General features: G+C 40.9%; 1 protein-coding gene across 2 annotated transcripts in view; it reads left to right on the forward strand.

Annotated features, from left to right (window-relative positions):
* The window catches only part of LOC127001843 (uncharacterized), a 209,402-nt gene that overhangs the window by 79,583 nt on the left and 107,254 nt on the right, over positions 1–22,565 (forward strand). For both annotated transcript variants that reach the window (XM_050867040.1, XM_050867045.1), the window contains exon 2: positions 3,489–3,506. In XM_050867040.1, the coding sequence (XP_050722997.1) occupies positions 3,489–3,506 (18 nt within the window). The remainder of the gene's footprint in view (positions 1–3,488; positions 3,507–22,565) is intronic.

Genomic DNA, 22,565 nt, shown 5'->3' on the forward strand with positions numbered 1-22,565 from the left:
ATGATTTAGAACGAAATGAAGGGAAGAGATGAAACGAAAAAGATGAAAAGAGGGAGATGAAAAATACGAAAGGAGAACTCAAAGAGAGAGTCGGAAAGAGGAAATAAGAGACATAAACGGAGGTAAAGGAAAAAATAGATAAAAGGAGAGTAAATAAAACGAGGAGATAAAAAGGAAGAGAAGGAGAGAAGGGAGATAAACAGAAAAAGGGATAAAGTGTGAGAAAAAAGAGGGAGAAAGGAGAACGAAAAGGGAGGTAAAGAGAAAAGTAGATAAAAGGAGAGTAAAAAAAACCCACGGATAAAAAAAGAAGAGAAGGAGATAAGGGAGGTAAACACAAAAAGGAATAAAATAAGAGAAAAAAAGAGGGAGAAAGGAAATCTAAAAGGGAGGTACAGAGAAAAGAAAAAAAATACAAGATGGTAGAAATGGAGAGGAGAGGAATCTTGGATAAAAAAAGGAAGAGAGGTAGACTAAAAGAGAGGTGGAGAGAAAAATGAATAAAATGAGAGAAAAGGTGAATGGAAGGAAGGGACAAGAAGGGAAGTTAGAGAGAATGAAAGGGAACGGAAAGGGAGGGGAGGGGAAGGTGGAGGGTAGGAAAGCAAAGATAAGGGAAGGGAAAGGGAATGGAATGGAAGGGAAAGGGAGGGGAGGGGAAGGTGGAGGGAAGGAAAGCAAAGATAAGGGAAGGGAAAGGGAATGGAATGGAAGGGAAAGGGAGGGGAGGGGAAGGTGGAGGGTAGGAAAGCAAAGATAAGGGAAGGGAAAGGGAATGGAATGGAAGGGAAAGGGAGGGGAGGGGAAGGTGGAGGGTAGGAAAGCAAAGATAAGGGAAGGGAAAGGGAATGGAATGGAAGGGAAAGGGAGGGGAGGGGAAGGTGGAGGGTAGGAAAGCAAAGATAAGGGAAGGGAAAGGGAATGGGATTAAAGGGAAAGGAGAGAAAGGGAAGGGAAAAACAGCGTCAGAGTAGGCAAAGAGGGCTAAAATGAGAGGAAAGGAAAAAGGGAAGACAAAAAAGGGAAGCAAAGAGGAAATAGGAAAGAAAATGAGAGGGAAAAATAAAGAGAACGAGAAAAGTGAAACGCAGAGGGAGGTAAAGAGAAAAAAAGTGATTAAACAAGAGGAGCGAAAAAGAGGAGAGGAGGGAAGAAAAAAGGGAAGACAAAAAAGGTAAGCAAAGAGGAAATAGGAAAGAATATGAGAGGGGAAAAAAAGAGGACGAGTAAAGTGAAACGAAGAGGGAGGTAAAGAGAAAAAAAAGTGATTAAACAAGAGGAGCAAAAAAGAGGAGGGAAAACGCGAGGGGGGAAAAAAGAGGAGAGATTCGAATACCTAACCGAACCAGACAGTTTCGAACCCTACATAACGGGTGGGTTCACGAGCGATCCCCTGAGAGGCTTCATGACGCGTGTTGTTCAATGAGAGAGAGAGAGAGAGAGAGAGAGAGAGAGAGAGAGAGAGAGAGAGAGAGAGAGAGAGAGAGAGAGAGAGAGAGAGAGAGAGAGTATGCAAATTAAACACCTGCCGGACTCAAGGAGAAAGGAAAGACAGTGAAGAGGAAAGAAAAAGAAATAAATAAAAAAGAAATAACAATAGTAGGAGCTTAATAGACAAAGAACATCCAAGAAATTATTAAAGAGTGCGTGCTACCCCTTTCTCTTCCCCCCTTCCCCCCTTTCTCTCTCTCACACATCAGAACGAAAAATTACTAAACACTTTGAATCTTTGCTTTTTCACTGTCATTGTGTTATTTTTTTTTTTTTTTACTGAAAGAGGACAAAAAATGACAGGAGGAGGAGGAGGAGGAGGAGGAGGAGGAGGAAAAAAATCAGAAGGGTACAAGACAGAAGACAAAAACAAAACAAAAGAAGAGAAGTATAGAAAGATAGAAAGAGGACTTGGAGGAGGAGGAGGAGGAGGAGGAGGAGGAGGAGGAGGAATAAGAAGAGGAGAAGGAGGACAATGAGTATAAAAAAAAGAAAAAAAAATGCAGAAGGGAACATGAAAGAACACAAAAAGACGAAAGAAAAGGAAACACAAAAATGAAAAAAAGAAGGAAAGAAGGTGGAGAAGGAGGAGGACAAAGAAGAAGAGGAGGAGGAGAAGGAGAAGGAGGAAAACAAATACGAGAAAGATCATTATGTCAGCGAGAAAGATGAGAGATAAAGGAAGAAAGATAAAAGTATAAACGCGGGAACCGTACACCGAGGCGAAGAATAAAGTTAAGAAGGTGAAAAATGGCTCGATAAGGAGAAGGGAGATAAGGGGACGATTAAGGAGAGAAGGGAAGGAGCTGAATAAGCGGACGGTGCGCTCAAAGGGAAGCCCGGCAAAGGAGGTAAAGGAAATCTGATAAGAAAGGAGAAAGTAGAGAATAACAAATGGGAATAAACTGGAGTATCTAAAAAGGAAAATTGGTTTGAAATATGAGCATGACACTGAAGATGCTTTCATATATGTTTGGAAAGCTGATTAGAAAGGGAAAGTAGAGTAAAATTAGGGGAAATAAACTGGAATATCTAAAAAGGAAAATTGGTTTGAAATATGAGCATGACACTGAAGATGCTTTCATATATGTTTTGAAAGCTGATTAGAAAGGGAAAGTAGAGTTAAATTAGTGGAAATAAACTGGAGTATCTAAAAAGGAAAATTGGTTTGAAATATGAGCATGACACTGAAGATGCTTTCATATATGTTTGGGAAGCTGATTAGAAAGGGAAAGTAGAGTAAAATTAGGGGAAATAAACTGGAGTATTTAAAAATGAAAATTGGTTTGAAATAGGAACATGACACTGAAGATGTTTTGATAAATGTTTTGAAAGCTGATTAGAAAGGGAAAGTAGAGTAAAATTAGGGGAAGTAAACTGGAGTATTTAAAAATGAAAATTGGTTTGAAATATGAGCATGACACTGAAGATGCTTTGAAATATGTTTTGAAAGCTGATTAGAAAGGGAAAGTAGAGTAAAACTAGGGGAAATAAACTGGAGTATTTAAAAATGAAAATTGGTTTGAAATAGGAACATGACACTGAAGATGTTTTGATAAATGTTTGGGAATCTGATAAGAAAGGAGGAAGTAGAGAATAACAGATGGGAAATAACTGAAAACTGACCCCTCTTTTGGCCACCTCTTTGGATTCTTTTTTGGAGCAGCGAGTAGCGGGCTTTTTTATTTTTTATTATTGTTACCTTTTTTTGTGCCCTTCAGCTGTCTCCTTTGTTGCAAAAAAAAAAGAAAAAAAAAATTGGTTTGAAATATGAACATGGCGCTGAAGATGTTTTGATAAATGTTACCTTTTTTGTGCCCTTCAGCTGTCTCCTTTGTTGCAAAAAAAAAAAAAAAGGAAAATTGGTTTGAAATATGAACATGGCGCTGAAGATGTTTTGATAAATGTTTGGGAATAGGAAATGCACTTTAATTACATACATACAAATATACATGCAATATACGTACAAGCAATCATACTTTTTTTCTTCTTTACAGGTGCTGCCCAAAGCGCCGGTAAGCTGTCCTGAGGGGCCTCTTCGGCGACCCCAACCCGTTAGTGGAGCAGACGAATTTTATTTATGGTTGCTGCCGCGGTATTTATTTATTTATTTACTTATTTTTACAGTAGAGGAAACGGTTCAAAGGGAAAAAAAAGGAACAATAATGAAAAAAAAAAAAAAAGTCCGCTACTCGCTTGCTTCTTGCTTGTCCCATATCCATATGTAAGTACACACATATACATACACAGATTCAGATATACATACATACATACATACATACAAAAAGACACCTACTTAACTCCCCCTCACTCAAACCCACCCACCCCTTCCTCCCCTCCCCCACTCCTCCACACAAGCATTACATCATCCCAGAGTTCATTTTTCCCTTCTAATTTCATGGTAAATCAGCGGAAACTGGTCCTGTAAATTTTCGTGCCTGATATTTACGTGAATTTACGGCTATTTACAGATTTTACAGATTTCTCTTCCCTTCCTCTCGTTTTCCCTCCTCCTATAAATCATGTGTGTGCGTGCTTGCGTGTGTGTGTGTGTGTGTGTGTGTGTGTGTGTGTGTGTGTGTTATTGGCTGGATGATTTATAAATGATTCTGCTTTTTTGCATTTCAGGATCTATATATTTGTTTTATCTTTGTTTATGTCTCTTTATATTTATCCTTCTCTCTCTCTCTCTATTTATCTATCTACCTATCTATCTATCTATCTATCTGCCTATCTAATTTTTTTCTGTACCAATCTGTCTATCTAACAGTTCGCGTTTATCTATTTATCTATCTATCAACTTTCATTTTTCTCTCGTCGTTTCCAATACATTTTTTTTTTTTACTCGCTGGATTCTGTTACACATTTTGCTTTTCCCCGCTGTTTTGTTTTCACCAAGTCTCGTTCTCTTCGCTCGTTCATCGTTCGCTCCACTTTTCACTCCCAAAAATGAAATCACTTTTGATCCGACAAGACTTCAGTTGCTATATTTTTCTTCTTTTCTGCACATCGCTCTTTTGTATGCCCTTTTTCTCTCTCTCTCTCTCTCTCTCACTCTCTCACCCTTCCCTGTTTTTCCAGTCATTACTCAGTTGTCTTGCTCTCCCTCCTTTTTCCACCCTCGTGTGTCTGTTTCCTCCCTTCTTCTCTTGTATCATTCCCTCCTTCGTGTGTACATGTAATTCTTTATACGTCCTGGAATAAAAACACAATCAAGCTCTCTCTCAGTGCAATCGGAATGCGTGTATATACAGTTTTAAGAGCTCTGATCCTTTCCCACACTTTACATGATTGTGAGGTGGTTCGTGAGGGAGAGAGAAGAAGACTAAAGAAACGGAGATATAGAAACAATCAAGAACAAGAGCAAGAAGAACAAAATGCAAGAAGACGAGGGTTATGTTTTGTTGACGGACCAGAAAAAAATGAAAAACACGCAAAAAGAAGCACTAAGAAAAACATAAAAGCAAACAGATAAAATGTATCGTATAGATGCAGAAAAGATAAATGGATATAACTGCCGGAATAAAAAACTGAAAATAGAAAAACCGAGATACAAAAGAAATGAAAAGCTGTATAAAGGCGAACGTAACATTGCGGGGGAATTTCAAACCGGTTTCAGTGTATAGAGGGCAGCACTGTGGGTTCGTATCGGCCCCTCTGTCTGTATCAAGGAACCGAACTCTTTATCTACATAGACAGAGGAATCGGTAAGTAGATGAGTGCTGCCCTCTAACGTGAAAAAACCGCAAATGTAAGGTAGAGTTGAGGGCGTGGGAGAGAACTGAGGGAAGGAGAGGGCGCTGACAGGAGAGTGGAGTGAGAGAGGAGTGCCTGAGTGAGTGAGAATAGTGAAGGGAATGAAAATAAGGGAAGTGATGGGAAGGGGAAGGAAGAGGAGGGAATGTAAAGGGAGAGACTGGGAACGTTGTGAGCATATCCAACAGCTGCGCGTGGCTTCGGTGCTCATCTCCGTAATGCTGTCCCTGTGTGATGGTTCGGAAATGTGATGAATTCTGACACTGCGCACCAACATGAAGGGAGATAAGATGCAAGTAAGGAAATAACATGGAAGTAAGGAAATGATACGTGAGTTAGGAAATACTAAGCAAGGAAATTATATGTAAAGGAAGGAAGTTTTTTTTTTTTTTTTACAGCAAAAGAGTCAGTTCAAGGGCATAAAAAAGAAACAATAATGAAAAAAAAAGCCCGCTACTCACTGCCCCTAAAAAGAGTTAGAGGAGTGGCCGAAAGATAGGTCAATTTCGGGAGGAGGTAAAGGGAAAGAATGGGAAAGTAAAGGAAGGGTAAAGAAAGGAGAGGCAAAGGGAAAGGAATCGACAGAAAGGCAAGGTAAAGAAAATAAAACATAAGGAAAGGAGAGGTGATGGAAAAAGGATGCAAATAAGGAAATAATATGTAAGAAAATGTGTTAGGAAAAAGAAATACGGATGCGAGGATGGAAATAATGTGAAAGGGAAAAGGAGAAAGGATGCAAGTTAGGAAATAGAAGGTTGGGAAATAGTATGTATGTAAGGAAAATGAATAAAGGAGATAACATGCAAGTAAGGAAAGGATATATAAGGAAAAAGATTGGTAAGAAAATAACATGGTAGTAGTGAAAATAACATGCAAGTGAGTGCTTTAAAAGTCTCGCACAATAAGACGAATCCACTCTAACTTATCAGCTGACAGTGCAACGCCAACATGCAGAGGAATACATAAACTGCAGCCGCGTGAGATGAGAAAATTGATAAAATACGAAGCAAAAAATAAACCACAGTGAAGAAAAGAACGAAAAGATTGAAACACATTGTAACAGGATCAGAGACGAATAAAAGCCATGCGAACCAAAAAAAAAAAAAAAAAAGCGTTAAAAAAAGAGAATAGAAAAAAATACAAGGAGAAAGATTGTGAAATATAAGAAAGACAAAATGAAATAGCGTATCGGAATAACAAAGAAGAGAGAGAGAGAGAGAGAGAGAGAGAGAGAGAGAGAGAGAGAGAGAGAGAGAGAGAGAGAGAGAGAGAGAGAGAGAGAGAGAGAGAGAGAGAGAGAGAGAGAGAGATGTGAAGAGGGATAGAAAAGCGAGAGGAAAAAGTCAAATGAACGAAAATACCTGAGGAGAAAAAATAAAATAAAAACAGAGGTAGCGTAAACAGGCGAAAGGGAAAGAAAACAAACGAGAAAAGAGAAGAAAAGTCGGAGAACTGGGAGAAAAAAAACAGGAAATAAAAATAAAAATAAAACATAAGAGCAGAGAAGAAAAAAAAAAAAAAACGAGGAAGACAAGATACCCGAAACTGACGAGGGAAAAAAACAACAAAGGAAGAAGAAAAAGCGTCGGAACTACCCTAAAATTTTTGTGCCGAGGAAATATATGAGCGTGGGAAAGGGACACTAAACTTCACGACCGAGGTGAAAGAAGGGCGAGAGGGCGAGGGAGAGGAGTGAGGGAAGGAGAGGGCGATGACGGGAGAGTGGAGTGAAAGAGGAGTGCTTGGGCGAGTGAGAACAGTGAAGATAAGGGAAGGGTAGGGATGGGAGGGGACAGGAAGGGATAGAAAGGGAAGGGAAAGGTAAAGAAGGGAAGAGAGGTAAGGAAAGGGATAGGATAGATGGGCGGGGTAAAGAAAAGGAAAGGGAAGGGGGAGGGGAATGGAAGGGATGGAAAGGGTTTTTAAAGGGGAAGGAAGGTAAAGAGAAATAATGGGAAAGAAAAGGAAGGGAAGGGAAAGGAAGAGAGGTAAATGGAAGGAAGGGACAAGAAAAGGAGTGAAAGAGAATGAAAGGGAACGGATAGGGAGGGGAAGGGAAGGTGGAGGGAAGGAAAGCAAATATAAGGGAAGGGAAAGGGAAGGGAAGGGAAGGGAAAGGAGAGAAAGAGAAGGGAAAAAAACAGCGTTATAGTAGATGAAAGGAGAGAAATAATAGAACAATATTAGGTCATAAACACACACACACACACACACACACACACACACACACACACGGCTTATGAGTACATGACAAGGCCCATTCATTTACGAGAGAGAGAGAGAGAGAGAGAGAGAGAGAGAGAGAGAGAGAGAGAGAGAGAGAGAGAGAGAGAGAGCGAGAACGCGAACCAACAAGCGGGCGAGAGAGAGCCAGCCAGAGAGAGAGAGAGAGCAAGAGAGAGAGAATGAGTGCATGTCGAGCGCTAACAATTATAAATTTAGTTACGACCCTCATATCCCAGGCGGCGCTAAACAAGCTGACTATACAACGACGATGAAGGGCAGCTGGCAGGGGCGGGAGAGGAGCAGGAGGAGGGACATGGGTGGCGAGCGGCAGGGGAAGGGCAGGGAAGCGCAGGGCGGGGTAGAGTACAATCAGTGGGCGAGAGGCAAGGGGCTGGCCATCCGTAACCCAGGTATTAATAGCCAGAGCAGGCACAGCACAACACAACGGCCAACGGGAACAAACGCTCACACAATACCGGGAAGCGAAATAATAATGAGTTTGAGGGACGGCCGCTAGAGGGAGGGGCGGTAGAGGGTATGAGGGAGAGGAGACAAGCATACGGTACCTTGGTCTTGTGCGTGCGTCCGTGTGTGTGTGTGTGTGTGTGTGTGTGTCTTACGTGATGTCTTACCTGCTCCCTCGCGTTCGGGCTTGCAAGGGGGCATTGTTTTCGTCATCCGTATTGGCGGCGTTTGTCTTGCAGCGGCGGCGATAAGGAGGGCGAGGAACAGAGGCCTGGAGGCGGCTGAGTGGCGGGGGAAAGGTGCGAAGGTAGGATGAAGAGAGGAGGAAGAAAATAGGGAGGTGGGGAAGGAGGAGGAGGAGGAGGAGGAGGAGGTAGTGAGGGAGGTGAAGAGTGCGAAGGAAGGATGAGGAGAAGAGGAAGAAAACTGGGAAGGGCGGGAGAAAACCAGACCAATGATGCAAGAGGAGGGGATAGCGGAGGACGAGAAGGAGGGAGAGATGGAGAAGGAAGAGAAGGTAGTGAGGGAGGAGAAAGGTGATTATTGAGGATGAGGAAAGGAGGAAGAAAACTAGGAAGAGAGGAAGAAAACCAGACCAATGATGCAAGAGGAAGGGATGGCGGAGGATGAGAAGAAGGGAGAGACGGAGAAGGAAGAGGAGGAAGTGAGGGAGGAGAAAGGTACTGAAGGAGGATGGGGAGAGGAGGGAGAAAACTGGGATGGGGTCAAAGGAATGACGCAGGAAAGAAGAAGGAAGGGGAGGAGAAGGAGAAGGAGGAAGGGGAGGTAGGGAAGGTGAGAAGGATGCGAGGGAAGGGAGGAGGAGAGCAGGAAGAAGCCAGAGAAGGAAAGGAGTAATTAGGCTAAAGATGAAGGAGAAGGAAGAGAGGGAGATGGTAGAGACGGAGGAAGGCCAATAGGAATGAGAATCAGCGAAGGTTGACGAATAGAAAGAAGGAGGAGAATACATAGGAATACATAAGAAGAACAGACACCAGACGACCTATCGGTCTATGGCGAGGGTGTCTGTTTACTACCGCTACCACTAGTAATCTACGTGTGGTAGGACAGGACAGAATAGATGAAGGCTCCTCCCCACCCACCTCTCCCTCCGGCAACGTGCCGGCAGGAAATAGCTAAAAGAGAACACCATGTACCTTTAAGGAAGAAAGGGACATGGAAATTTTACAGTAAAGAGAGAAATAAGAGGAAATTACTACCCTAAACTTGTACTACTGGTAACCTAAGCTGTGGGGGAAAAGAACAGAAGAACATAGAAACACAGGGAGCCTGGAAGAGGCCGAGTGGCCTACACAGGGCAGCCCCAGAATCCCCCCTAATACTCACGATGGGTGAGGTGTAGTTTCAGGGGCACAGGTGGAGGCTTAATCCTCGTTTTACCGGCGGTACTATGCACGCACCAGTACCCTGTCACCTTACTGCACCCACACCTCACTCCACCTGTCATGCGGACATTAACTGTTGCTTTACTCTATTGTTAACTTACGCTACTTGCAATCTAGGTTGTGGGGTAGAATAATATGGATTTAGGTTGAAGTCTTTCTGCAATCTGTCTGAAAACATGCGAAGAAGGGTCAGTATAATCTTATATCCCTGAAGTACTTATCCAATGAAGACTTAAAGCTATTGATACTCTGTGTGCTAACTACTGACGGTGGGAGTCTATTCCAGTGATCGACGACTCTATTATTGAAAAAACTTCTGCGCACCAATGTGTTACATCGGTTTTCCTTTAACTTCATACCGTTGCTGCGTGTTATTGTGTTGGTGTCTCTCTGAAATAGACTATCTGGGTTAATGTTGTCGAGTCCATTAAGGATTTTGAACACTTCAATTAAGTCCCCTCTTATCATTCGCTTTTTTAGGGAAAACATATCTAAACGCTTTAAACGCTCGTCATATGGCAAGTTTCGGAGCGCTGGAATTTGTTTGGTTGCTCGTCGCTGAGAAGGAGGAGGAGAAGGAGTAATCGAAAGAGAAAATGGAAGAGGGGGAAAAAGAGGGAAAGAATTATACAAAATTACATATATATTCAGGGCACACAAAGTCCCTCGTTGAAACTGGATCGAGTCATTAAAAGTCGACGGTAAATTAAATCAATCTCTCTCTCTCTCTCTCTCTCTCTCTCTCTCTCTCTCGAACATTAATTCAAGACGTTACGGGCCTTTTAAGTCTGTTTTCTGATCTTGTTTATTCTTCACGGCACGCCCCTCACTTAAGCTCCATTGCACTTCCCTCACATTCATAATCACATCCCAGGTAAAGAATTTCAGAGCGGAAACTAATTGTATTTGTCTACGCTTAGGTTCCGTAAGCCATAACTTCTCATTAGCGAAATTTAAGGGGGACTAAATGAAAACAAGTTATACCTACCCTCTTGCGCCCCATACGTTAATCTCTATAATGCTAAAAGGTTTGGAATTTATATAGACATTACGTTGAGGATTGTGGATCATGTTTTTTGTTTGTTTACGTTGTTTTTCGAGGTGTAATTTAGTTTTGTAAGACCACGAGTAAGATTTGTTATGGGCGAGAGAGAGAGAGAGAGAGAGAGAGAGAGAGAGAGAGAGAGAGAGAGAGAGAGAGAGAGAGAGAGAGAGAGAAATAAACACTCAAGGTTAGTATGTTTTTCTTTGGTGTCTTACAAGTGCCAAAATTTACACACTCGTCACCCTTCCGTTCTACTTCTTCCTCCTTCTCCTCCTCCTCCTCCTCCTCCTCCTCCTCTGCACTAACACCAATGTTAAAACAGCAAACCATCACATCATCTCTCTCTAGTTTATTAATTTAAAAGATATATTTCTCTCGTACGAAGTTTTCTAACGACAATAAATATTACCTCCATTGATGACACTCTAAACTACAAACAGCAAGAAGAGTGAAGCTTTATAAACAAGTAAGTAATAATAACAATAATGACAGGTCGAAACAATATACAACGTCGAACTCAATCTCTCTCTGTGTTTCCTGCATTTTCCTTCTATTTATATTATCACATCAAAAGCGGAGGTAAAATTATCCATCCAAGCGTGGCGAAGATAAAAGCAAAAGGAATCCAACCAACACCGCGCCTGGGATGGGAGGTTACCAGAAGAAGAAAATAATATAATAAATAATTCGCAACATGGCTCCGGAAAAAAGTAATATTAAAACTGCATAATTCGTTGGTTCGACCCCATCTAGAGTACTGTGTACAATTTTGGTCTCCCTATTACAGAAAAGACATAGAAAAGTTGAAACGGGTTCAACGAAGAGCAACAAAGATGATTCCTAGGTTGAGAAATTTATCTTAAAGAAGTAAATTTATTCAGCCTATCAAAACGAAGAATGCGAGGCGATCTAATAGAAGTGTTTAAAATGTTTAAAGGATTCAGTGATATTAATGCGGAAGATTACTTTACAATTGATCGATCAAATAGAACAAGAAGAAATCACAATTTGAAGATATGTGGTAAAAGATTCTCGTCGCACGAAGCTAAACACTTCTTCTTCAATCGAGTTGTTAATGTTTGGAACTCTCTACCCTGTGATGTCGTTGATAGAACAACAGTTACGGCCTTCAAGAATAGATTAGACAAGTATTTTGAATCCAACCAGCAACTAAGATATTACTCATTGTCGTAATAACGTTAAGTTCTTTCGAATGCTGGTGTCCTTGTCCGCTTTTATCGCCCGGTTAGTGGTAGCAGTTCCTTTATGAGGTACTACACGACTCCTGCGACTGTCTCCCTTGATGACGCAATGCATAACTCAGCGGCACAGGGAGGAGGGAGGACGTGCGAGAGCGAGTGATAGTGAGAGAGAGAGAGTAAGGTGATAAGAAAAGAAAATCAGACGAGGGGTGATGGAGAGGGAGGGAGAAGCGGAAGGGAAGGCTACAGACATGTCCTCTACTTCTACAGTGTGTTTCTAGGACTGTTACTGGCCCTTGTTCCTACAGCGGGTTCCTACGACACGTGCTAGCCTTTTCCTACAGCGTGTGCCTAGTAATGTAGAGACTTTTGCCAGTATGATAATTTAAAAAGCCTGTGATAAATTCCTGCTGTCCATCTTTTTTAATGCGTTCACTTTTAGCACCAAGCAATTTTAAAGCTCAATGTACTTTTTCGCTTCTGTCCAAAGAGGAAGAGAGAAAGAAAAGGTGAAAATATGTCTACACTAGAAACAACGAAAACTGCGGGACTCCGAGACACACCTGAAAATATATATATACAGCGTTGTTGAAATTGTGAGAAAGTTGCTGAGGAAAATCACACGGGAAGTCCACAAACACGTGCGTTCAGCTGTTGGTCTTTCTTTTTACGTGTGCTTTTTCTCTCCAATTTCTGCGTTTTTGTTTGTCCCGCGAGGAATAAAAGAGAAATAATACACTTTAGATGATGTGCTTCTCGTCCTCGTGTGTGTCATCAACATCACCACCACCACCATTGCTCGGAACTGTCTGAAAACTGATGGGTACATAAGTAACAATCTCACGGAGTCTTGGCACCACCATCATTGTCCTCTCTACTTTCTTTACAGTAACGGAAGAAGCTTAAGAAATGGAAAAAAATCCCTGTGTTGTAAAAGAAGAGAGTATTGAGTGGCCAAAACAGAAGGTCAGTTTTTTCTGGGTACATAAATAACAATCTCACTACGTCTTGGCACCAGCATCATTGTCCTCTCCAGTTTATTTACGGTAACGGAAGAAGTTTAAGAAATGAAAAAAAAAAAAATCCCTGTATTGTAAAAGATTATACCGAGTGGCCAAAACAGAGGGTCAATTTCGGATCACCACCACGACAATCATATCACCACACACATCATCACACATCCAATCTTTTAAGGGGCAGTAAGTAGCTGGCTTTTTTTTTTTCATTATTATTATTATTTTTTTAAGCCCTTCAGTCCTTTGCTGTAAAAAAAAATCACACACGTCCACATCATCAATCTCTGTCATAGCACGTCTCATCACTATAATTCACTTCACGTCACCACCACCACCACAGAAGCCCATATCATCGGTTTCTGCCACGGCTCTCCTCATCTCTAATTCACCTCACAACGATACCACGGCCATATTCAGGTGTCGCCGCAACAGAAACACCATCATCATCACCATCGCTCATCAACAACACATCATCACCACCATCGCTCATCAACAACACATCATCACCACCACAACATCAACACCAATACCAGAAGCTCATTACCATCTCTGTCAACATTACTCTCACTCTTGCGTTTTTTTGACATTTCCGGAACAAAAGTGAGAATCGAGAAAGAGACGACACACACACACACACACCCACACCCACCCACCCACACACACACACACACACACACACACACACGAAAAAAAAAAGTACGCCTCTTGATATTTCGCGCGGAAACACAATTTGTTGGAAAGCATTTGAATGTGAATTTGTCATTACCGTTACACTTTACGAATTACCGAACGTTTAATGCGAGTGGGGAGCTTCATCATCATCATCATCAGCAGCAGCAGCAGCGTCGGTATTCCCAACAGCAGCAGCAGCGGGGAGCGAAAAAATGTTTGGCGATAAGGATGATAAAAAAAAAGAGGGAAGAAAGAACGAATGAAATAGAAACAATAGACTAAGTTACGCTAATCAGTTTCCCGCGTCATTTCTTTTTTTTTGTATTCTTATATTTGTGTTTATCATGTATCTAGAAGAGGATAGAAAAAAAGAAAAAAATACATCAATCTATTCCTCGCAATTCTTTTTTTTTTTGCATTTTCATATTTTTGAATTCTTAATATTTTCTGTTCTTATAATTCAAATGTTTATCAGTATCTACAAAAGAATAAAAAGGCCAAAAACTATATTAATCTATTCCTCGCATATATATATATATATATATATATATATATATATATATATATATATATATATATATATATATATATATATATATATATATATATATATATATATATATATATATATATATATATATATATATATATATATATATATATATATATATATATATATATATATATATATATATATATATATATATATATATATATATATATATATATATATATATATTTTTTCATTTTCATATTTTTGCATTCTTAATATTTTCTGTTTTCATAATTCAAATGTTCATCAGTATCTACAAAAGGATAAAAAGGCTGAAGATACATCAATCAGTTACTTGAATCATTTTTCTTCTGCATTCTCATCCTTCTAAGTTTATTAGTATATAGAAACTCAGCAATATTAACAAAAAGGATAACGGTATGACAATCAATTTCTCGCGTCACTGTTTTTTTCGTTTTCATCCTTCAATGTTTGCCAGTATCCAAAAACTCATACGCTAAAAAGGATATACTATAAATACTCCTGTGCATGACGGCCCCCTGTTATCCCTTTATCCCCGCCTCCTTCCCTTTCCATAAGCTTCGTTAATGGAATTCATTCGCGGAAAAGCGTCAGGGCTGGAAATCAGGTAACACGTGCCGTTCCAAAACTGCGCGGCTTCGGGTGTACGTACCGTGACGAGGCCGCAAAAAAAAAGAAGAAAAAAAACAGCAACACATCATCAGCATCACGGAACAGCGAATGCCATTAATTAAAAGTCGAAAAAAATGATAAAAAAAAAAGTATGACGTGCGTGGTGGCGGTGACGGTGTGGCTGGGCGGCGGTTCCATTACCATTAGCATATAATTAACAAGGCGAGAATTACTTATCGTCAACCCCCTCCTGCGAGTAATTATAAAACGTCTGGGAGAAATAAATGGAAACTCAAACACTGATTAATGGCCGAGATAATGAGAGCTTCGCTGGGTGGTGGTGGTTCTGGTGGTGGTGGTGATGGTGGTACTGGTGGTGGTGGTGGTGGTGGTACTAGTGGTGGTGGTGATGGTGGTACTGGTGGTGGTGGTGGTGGTGGTGTGTCTCGGAGAATGGAAAATGACACTCCCACGCACGAATTGTGAGTCTCGAGGTGTTGTTGTTTTTTTCTCTCCTTTCTTGTTTTCTTTATATTTTTTTCTGGCCTACTAACACTCCCTTTAGCCTTTTTTTTGTTTGTTTCTATGTTACGTTCTTCCTCGTGGTATCTTTTTCTTTCTCTCCCTTCCTTCTTTTTTTTTTTTTTGCTAACAATCAGAACTTCAACTTAAGCTCTTCTTTTTCTCTTGTCTCTTTATTTTTTTATTTTTTCTAACTTCTAACAACACCTTCAAATTCAGCTCTCTTGTTCTTTTTTATTTCTCTCCTTTCCTTTTTTTCTTATTTATTTTTTCTGGTCGACCAACACTCCTTTGAACCCTCTTTTTTTTGTTTTCCTTTTTTCCATAATTTTTTTTCCTTACTGTGGTCTTTTCTCGCTAAGCTTTTTGTGTTTCCTTTTTACTTTCCTCCTTTTACTTTTTTTTTGCTTTGTTCTTTTCTAATGTCACCTATTTTTTTGTTTCCTTAATGCCTTATTCCGTTTTCCTTGTAAATTTTCTATGTTCTTTTCTCCTTCCATCTTTCTTTTGCTTTTATGGTGCATTTTTTTCACTTTTCCTTGTTTTTTATTTGTACTTTTCCCTCTCAGCTTTTCTTTTTGTTTCCATATTATCTTCATCCTTTTTTTCTCTTTCTTTTCTCCTATTTTTCCTTCTCATGCGACATCCAGCTAATTTCCTTTCATCCTTATCTCATTCCCATCCTTCTTTGATCTCTTTTACCCATCAACACTCATTCCGTCCTTTTTTCCATGCTAGCTTCCTTCTTCTTCTTTTCTTTCTCGCTTCTCTCCTTTTTCCTTCTTATACGACATCCAGCTAATTTCCTTTCCCCCTTATCTCATATTCATTCTTCTTTGATCTCTTTTACCCATCAACAATCATTCCGTCCTTTTTTTCCATGCTAACTTCCTTCTTTATTTATATTTTCTCCACTTTCTTTTCTCTTTTTTTCCTTTACATACGATATCCAGTTAATTTCCTTTCCCCCTTATCTCATTCCCATCCTTCTTTGATTTCTTTTAACCAATCAACGTACACTCCGTCCTTTTTTCCCATGGCAACTTGCTTCTTCTTTGATATTCTCTCCATCTTCTTTTCTCTCTTGGTTCTCTCCTTTTTTCCTTCCCATAAGACATTCAGCCAATTTCCTTGCATCCTTATCTCCCATCCTTCTTTCCTACGTCCTTCCCATGGTTCCAGTTATCTCTCCTTCCCTCTTTCAGTCTTTCAGCGTCTTTTCTTTTTTACTGAATTATTTGCTGTCCTTCCCACCTTCCTTGTTTTCTTCCTTCCAATCCTTTCAATCTTTTTATCCTCTCTTACAGCTTCCTCGTATTCGTATGTATTATTCACCCTTCGTTTCTTCCTATATTTCAAGCATTTCTGCCTCTCTTTTTGCTCTTCTTCCATCTATTTTTAATTCTTTCCTCTTTCCAGTCATTTCAGCTTTCTTTCCTCTATTCCGTCCATTCTATTTCTTTTCAATCTTGCTGGGTTTCCTTTATTTCTTTTTGTGTTTGTTTTTTTCTTTTCATCTTTTAGTTATTGGAGATTTCATTCTTAGTTTATTCATTCCATCCCAATTTTCTTCAATCCTTCCTACTTCCCTTTTTTTTCTGTCTTTCTCTTCCTTTCCATCCTACTACTTTTCCTTTCTTTCTTTATGTCCTTCTTTCTCCCTTTCCACTTTCTCTTCCAACGATCCTTCCAGCTTTTCTTCCCATCTTCCTTCTATCCTTTCTTCTTCACTCTCTTCTTTTCAGTCCTTCCACCTTTCCTTCCCATCTTCCTTTTATCCTACCTTCTTTTCCACCTCTCACTCCCTCTTCTTCCCGATCCTTCCAGCTTCCCTTCCCTTCTCCCTTTCATCCTATACTTTCTTCTTGCCAATCCGTCTCTCAGGCCATTCAGTTTCCCTCAATCTGTCATCCCTTCGTCCTTTCCCTCTACCCTCCCTCCACCTCCCCCTCTACCTCACGCCCTCCCCCTCACCTGTCCCTCGCTCCCTCCCCACCTGTCGTGCTTCACCTGCCGTCACGTGTGATAAGCTCGTTACGTGCCGTCACGCTGTTGACAGTGGCCGCTGCCTTGGTTATGAGGAGCGGGATGCGGCCTAGTTTTTTATTTTTCTCTCTCTCTCTCTCTCTCGTGTGGTGGACATTATTACGTTCAGAAAATTACCCGAAAAAAATACCCCCAAATCAGCCGGTCGGTGTTGTGGTCATGAAGATAGTGGTGGTGGTGGTGGTTGTTGTGGTGGTGGTGGTGGTTGTTGTGGTGGTGGTGGTGGTGGTGAAGGAGGGAGGGAAGGGATGGGGATTGTCAGTGAGATAAAAGGAAATGTATAATAAGTGGACAACCTAATCTTCGTGTGTGTGTGTGTGTGTGTGTGTGTCAACATGCGTGTGGTCTGATTGGCTTGGCGTGTGAGTGCCATTCATAAATATTTCTCCTCCTTTTTCTTTTTCTTTATTCCTCGAACATTTGTGACTACTCAAACATTCATTATTCACGACCCCGAAAAAACAACAACGACAACAACAACAACAAGGAAACAATACATATTTACTCACCAATGATGAACGACCGTCTGAAATGAAGGAGAAGACACATCATTAGAATAACTTTATTATTAATTATACTCCCTACACTATTTATTTCCTCACCATTATTAGTTGAGACATATCAATTGAATTACGCTGTCATTTAACCTTACCTGTAATATCAGTTTTAATACGTGTCCATCGGAGACTTTCATACAACCGAAAATTGACCCCTCTTTCGGCCACCTCTTTGGATTTTTTTTAGGAGCAGCGAGTAGCGGGCTTTTTTTTCATTATTGTTTCCTTGTTTCTGTGCCCCTTGAGCTGTCTCCTTTGTTGTAAAAAAAAAAAAAAAACAGAAAAAGAGGAAAAGAACAGAATCTAAGCATTACTCTTTTTGTTTTCCTCCGTTTACTGAAGAGGCAAAAAGATAAAAAAGGATATAAAACTCTGATGCAGTTTTACGCTTTCACAAACACATATCTGCTTATAGATATTTACCGTGCACGAGAATCTTAAATTATGGAGACAAAAGATCTGATCCGCTGGACTTATCGGCGAGAAGGGGAGAAGAAAAAGATGATAAAGAGGAGGAGGAAGAGATGGAGGAGGAGGAGGAGGAGGAGGAGGAGGAGTGGCTGAAGAAGTTAGACGGCCGCATTGAGAGGGAAAGCGAGTGGAAGAAAAAAAAAATTAAGGAGAAAGAAAAGAAAGAAAAAAACCTTACTGATTAAAACTTTGCACTCCACAGTTTTTCTTTTCCCTCATTTATTTTTCATGAAGACTAATAAGGAACTGTCCATTTGTTTCGAGACTCAGCAATTATTATACAGCATCCTAATGTACCCCAATTTAACAAAGAGATAAAAAGGTAAAAAACAAAAATAAAGAGTCCAACTGACTAAGATAACGCAGTAAACTATCTCCAACGACGTAAAGTTATCTAAGTTTTCTAATTTCTTAAACGTAAGTGTCTGGGTGTGGTTGTCTGTCTGTCTGTCTCTGTCTGTCTGTTGCTTTCTCTGTCTATTCAATTCTCTCTCCTCTTTTTCTCCTCGTCTGTTTATTTTTCTATCTGTTTTATTCTCCCTGTTTTCTTTTCTGTCCGTCTGTTGTTTTCTTTATTTTTTTCTCTTTATTCTCTTCTCTGTTTCTTTTTCTTTATTTCATTATCTCTCTCTCCTCTCTTACGTCTGTCTGTTTCTTTTTCTATCTATTTTATTCTCTCTCTCTCTCTTCTCTTGTCTGTCTATTTTTATTTCATCCTCTCTTTTCCCTTACGTCTGTCTGTTTCTTTTTCAGTCTCTATTCTCTCTTTTTTTTCTTCCTCTCATGCATAATTACCCCGTTCCTTCTCCTCCTCATCAAATCTTTTTCTCCAACCTCGCATGATTCTCTTGGCTCTAAAAATTACCTCACTCTCTTCTCTCTATTTCTTCTTCCCTTCCGCTCCAAGCATCCTGAGGCGATCTCGAGCCCTTTTTATATGGCAAATGAGATGCGAGCGGGAAAAGAAGCCAGCTGTGCGCCTTCTATCACTCTATATACTTGACTGAATAGGAATAGGAAACATGGCGGCAACGTTAGATGGTGTATATATCTAATTTTGTGTGACAGGTTTATGTCTGGGAGTGAATAGAAGCGTTTTTTTATGAATTCAGATAGCTTATAGAGGAAATAAAAGTTGTACACTGTTTAAGGTAATGAGAGTTTAGAGGAATATGGCAGAAATTTGTGCATGGGTGTATTTCATGATTCCATATTTCATCTGATAAGGAAATAAAGACTCTGGCTGTTATTTTAGTCTTATTGTTTTTATCTGTGTGGTGTACGGGTAAAACGTTCCCTTTTCCGCGATTTTTACGGGGTGACATTTTAGCGCACATTTCTTCCGACCCTATCATATTAAACGTCTCCCAGCGTTACAACCTTCTCTATCACACGCAAGAAGCAAGGGAGCGTGTTCGTTGTCGCTCGCACGTGTATAACAACAGCGGAGACTCGACGCGGCTCGGCTCGGCCCCCAAACTTCCTTATCCGGCCGCACTTAACACAGGAATTCAGACACAATCTCGCAAGAAAAACGACTTTGTTACCGGGACAATGAACGCATACAAGGGCCGTGTTAGGCTTGAAATTTATCCCACACACGTACATACACTCACACTCACGCACACACACACAGACTCCCCGTCCACACACACTCACAGAAGAAGGAGGGAATATGCAGCATCTCGGAGGAGCTCGGCGTCGAAATATACAAAGAAGCAAATACTCAAGTCGCATTTTGGTCGCATCTGAAGCCTTAATGAGGGAAGGAGGATGAGGAGGAATGAGGTGACGGAGAGAAAAGAACCTCCAGAAGAGCAGGAAGAGAATACAAGGAGGAGGAGGAGGAGGAGGAGAGGGAGGGGGAGGAAAGCAGCAGCAGGAGGTGTGGGAGAAAGGGAAAGGCAAAGACGGAGGCGCAGGCGAGGAGGGAACGGAAGGAAGGAAGGTGCTGAAGATGAACGTAAGATAGCGTCAAGGAGCAAAAAAAAAAGGAGGGTAATGATGGTGATCTTGGTGCTTAGGTAAGGAAAAAAGACGTAATAGGATAAATAAGAGGTAAGAGGAGGAGGAGGAGGAGGAGGAGGATAAAGAGGAAGAGAAAGAAGAGGAGGAAGTGGTATCGGAGGAAAATGAAAGGAAATATGAAAGAGAAGTGGGAAATGATGATGACAGGGAAGACAAAGGGTGGAGCAATAGAGGATGATGATGATGATGATGGTGATAACGAAGATGGTGATGATGATTACGTAAATGCAAAGGAGAGAGAAAGAGAAAGAAAAAGAGAGACAGAGAGGATGCGAACCGGAAGCAAAGCGGAAAACAACAACAGCAGCAACAACAACAACAACAACAACAACAGCGTAAGCGACTCCAAAGCAGCGAAAATGAGCAGGAGAGAGAAAGAAGGAGGGAGGCAAGAAGGAAGATAAAAAAAAGGTTATTGTACAAGTAAATTATGTATGAGAAAGATAATATGCAAATGAGGAGAAACAAGACTTGCGGGGGAAGAATAAACAAAAAAAAACAAAAAAAAAACGAGCGTGGAGGCAGAGAGAGAGAGAGAGAGAGAGAGAGAGAGAGAGAGAGAGAAAAGAGAGGCCAAGAAAAAGAAGGAATACAGAGGAAGACACGGATACCAGAAGAGGAGGAGAAGAAAAAGAAGGAGGAGGAAAAGGAGGAGAAGAAAAAGGAGGAGGAAAAGGAGGAGAGCATATCTGGTGTCGGTAAGAAACGGCATTAAGTAGATTAGATTAGAGGGGAAACTCATCTACTTTTGCCTTAATCTCCCACTCTTAGATGTTGTTTTGCGCATGGAGGGATGGGGCGAAGATGCACTCGGCGGCAGGATTAACAGGAAGAGCGAGGAGGACAAACAAAAAGACTGAGGACAAGAATATTACGCAGCTGTTAGGAGGGAAACTTGGATGAGGAGAAGGAGGAGGAGGAGGAGGAGAAAAAAGAGAAGGAGAAGGAGGAAGAGGAAGAGGATTCTGGTACGAAATTGAAGATATAAGAAGTGGGAGAGGGAACAAGAGATGGTTTTATTTTATTTCATTTCATTTTATCTATTTTATTTTATTTTATTCTAGTTTTTTTATTGTGTGTGTGTGTGTGCGTGTGTGTGTTATCGTCGCCCCCTGATGGCTGTGCTTCAAGCTTATTTGAGCTGTTTTAATTTATGTGCCGCTCCCTGGTGGCAGATAAGGAGGAGGAGGAGGAGGAGGAGGAGGAGGAGATAGCGTTAATGCAGGAAAATTAAAAGAAGGAAAGTAGAGCACACACACACACACACACACACACACACACACACACACACACACACACACACACACACACACACACACACTCACACAATTACACACGCACGCACGCACACGATAACGCCCCTGTCACATAAACCACAAACACAAAATTAGGCAGCACACGCAACGCTTTCAGCCTCGTCCATATGTTTCTGATTGCACGCAGAAAAAATATAACTATAAGATAATACATAAAATCGATAATAATGAAAGAAAAGGAAAGGGCGGAGGGAAGGAGAAATATTATATAGGTGTTTGCAAGCCAGGAAATATTATCACGCAATGTCAGTCCGCTACGTCAAGCTTTGCTATTCGTAATTTTGTCCAGGGAAAGAAAAAAAAATATTCAGCCTCAAAATCTTGCCTTCCAAATTCGGCACTGTGGTCCACCTCCTCCTCCTCCTCCTCCTCCCCCTCCTCTTTTTCCTCTTCTTCTTCCTCTTCCTCCTCCTCCTCCTCCTCCTCCTCCTCCTCCTCCTCCTCTGTTCCTTCCCTCTCCTCTCCCTTCCTTTTCTTTTTTCCTTCCTACCTCCCTCCCTTCCTTCCTTCCTTCCTTCCTTCCTTCCCTCCTTCCTTCTTCCTTCCTCTCTCGCTGCCTGCCTTCCTTGCCTCCAGTTCTTCCTGACTGCTTTGCGTTTTTCTCTTCCTTCTCCTCTTTCTACACTTCCTCTTCCCTCCTTGTCTCCTCTCTCTTCTCCTTTCTCTCTTTCATGCCTCCAATCAATTATTCCTTATCCTCCTTGTCCATATCGTCTTCCTCCTCTTTTCTTCAGTTTCATCTGCTTCTTCATTTTCTATTTTTTTTGTAGTTTCTTATTTTTGTTTTTGTTTTTGTTTTTCTTTATCAGCTTTCATTTCTCCCCCGTCCCCCTCCCCCTCCTCCTTTTCTTCTTTTTCCTCATCTTTTTTAATTTTGTTTTTCTTATTCTTGGTCTTTCTTTTTCCATTTATTCTTTTCTTCTTTCATTTCTCCCTCCTCCTCCTCTTCCTCCTCCTCCTCCTCGTCCTCCTCCTATTCCACCTTCTGGTCATCTGCGCCAGTCGCCACGAATTCAATCACAGGTGACCTACTTTTGGGACGCACACCTGGCGCTTCCCACACAGGTGATGACGGGGAGGCTGCAACTGTCGAGCCGCCCGTGAGAAATAATAATAATAATAATAATAATAATAATAATAAATACAGCAATGATTTTTTTTCAATTTCCGCGAGAATGATTTGATTTAGGCGTAAGAGG

The sequence above is a fragment of the Eriocheir sinensis genome, chromosome 2 (genome assembly GCF_024679095.1).
Source record: "Eriocheir sinensis breed Jianghai 21 chromosome 2, ASM2467909v1, whole genome shotgun sequence".
NCBI lineage: Eukaryota > Metazoa > Arthropoda > Malacostraca > Decapoda > Varunidae > Eriocheir > Eriocheir sinensis.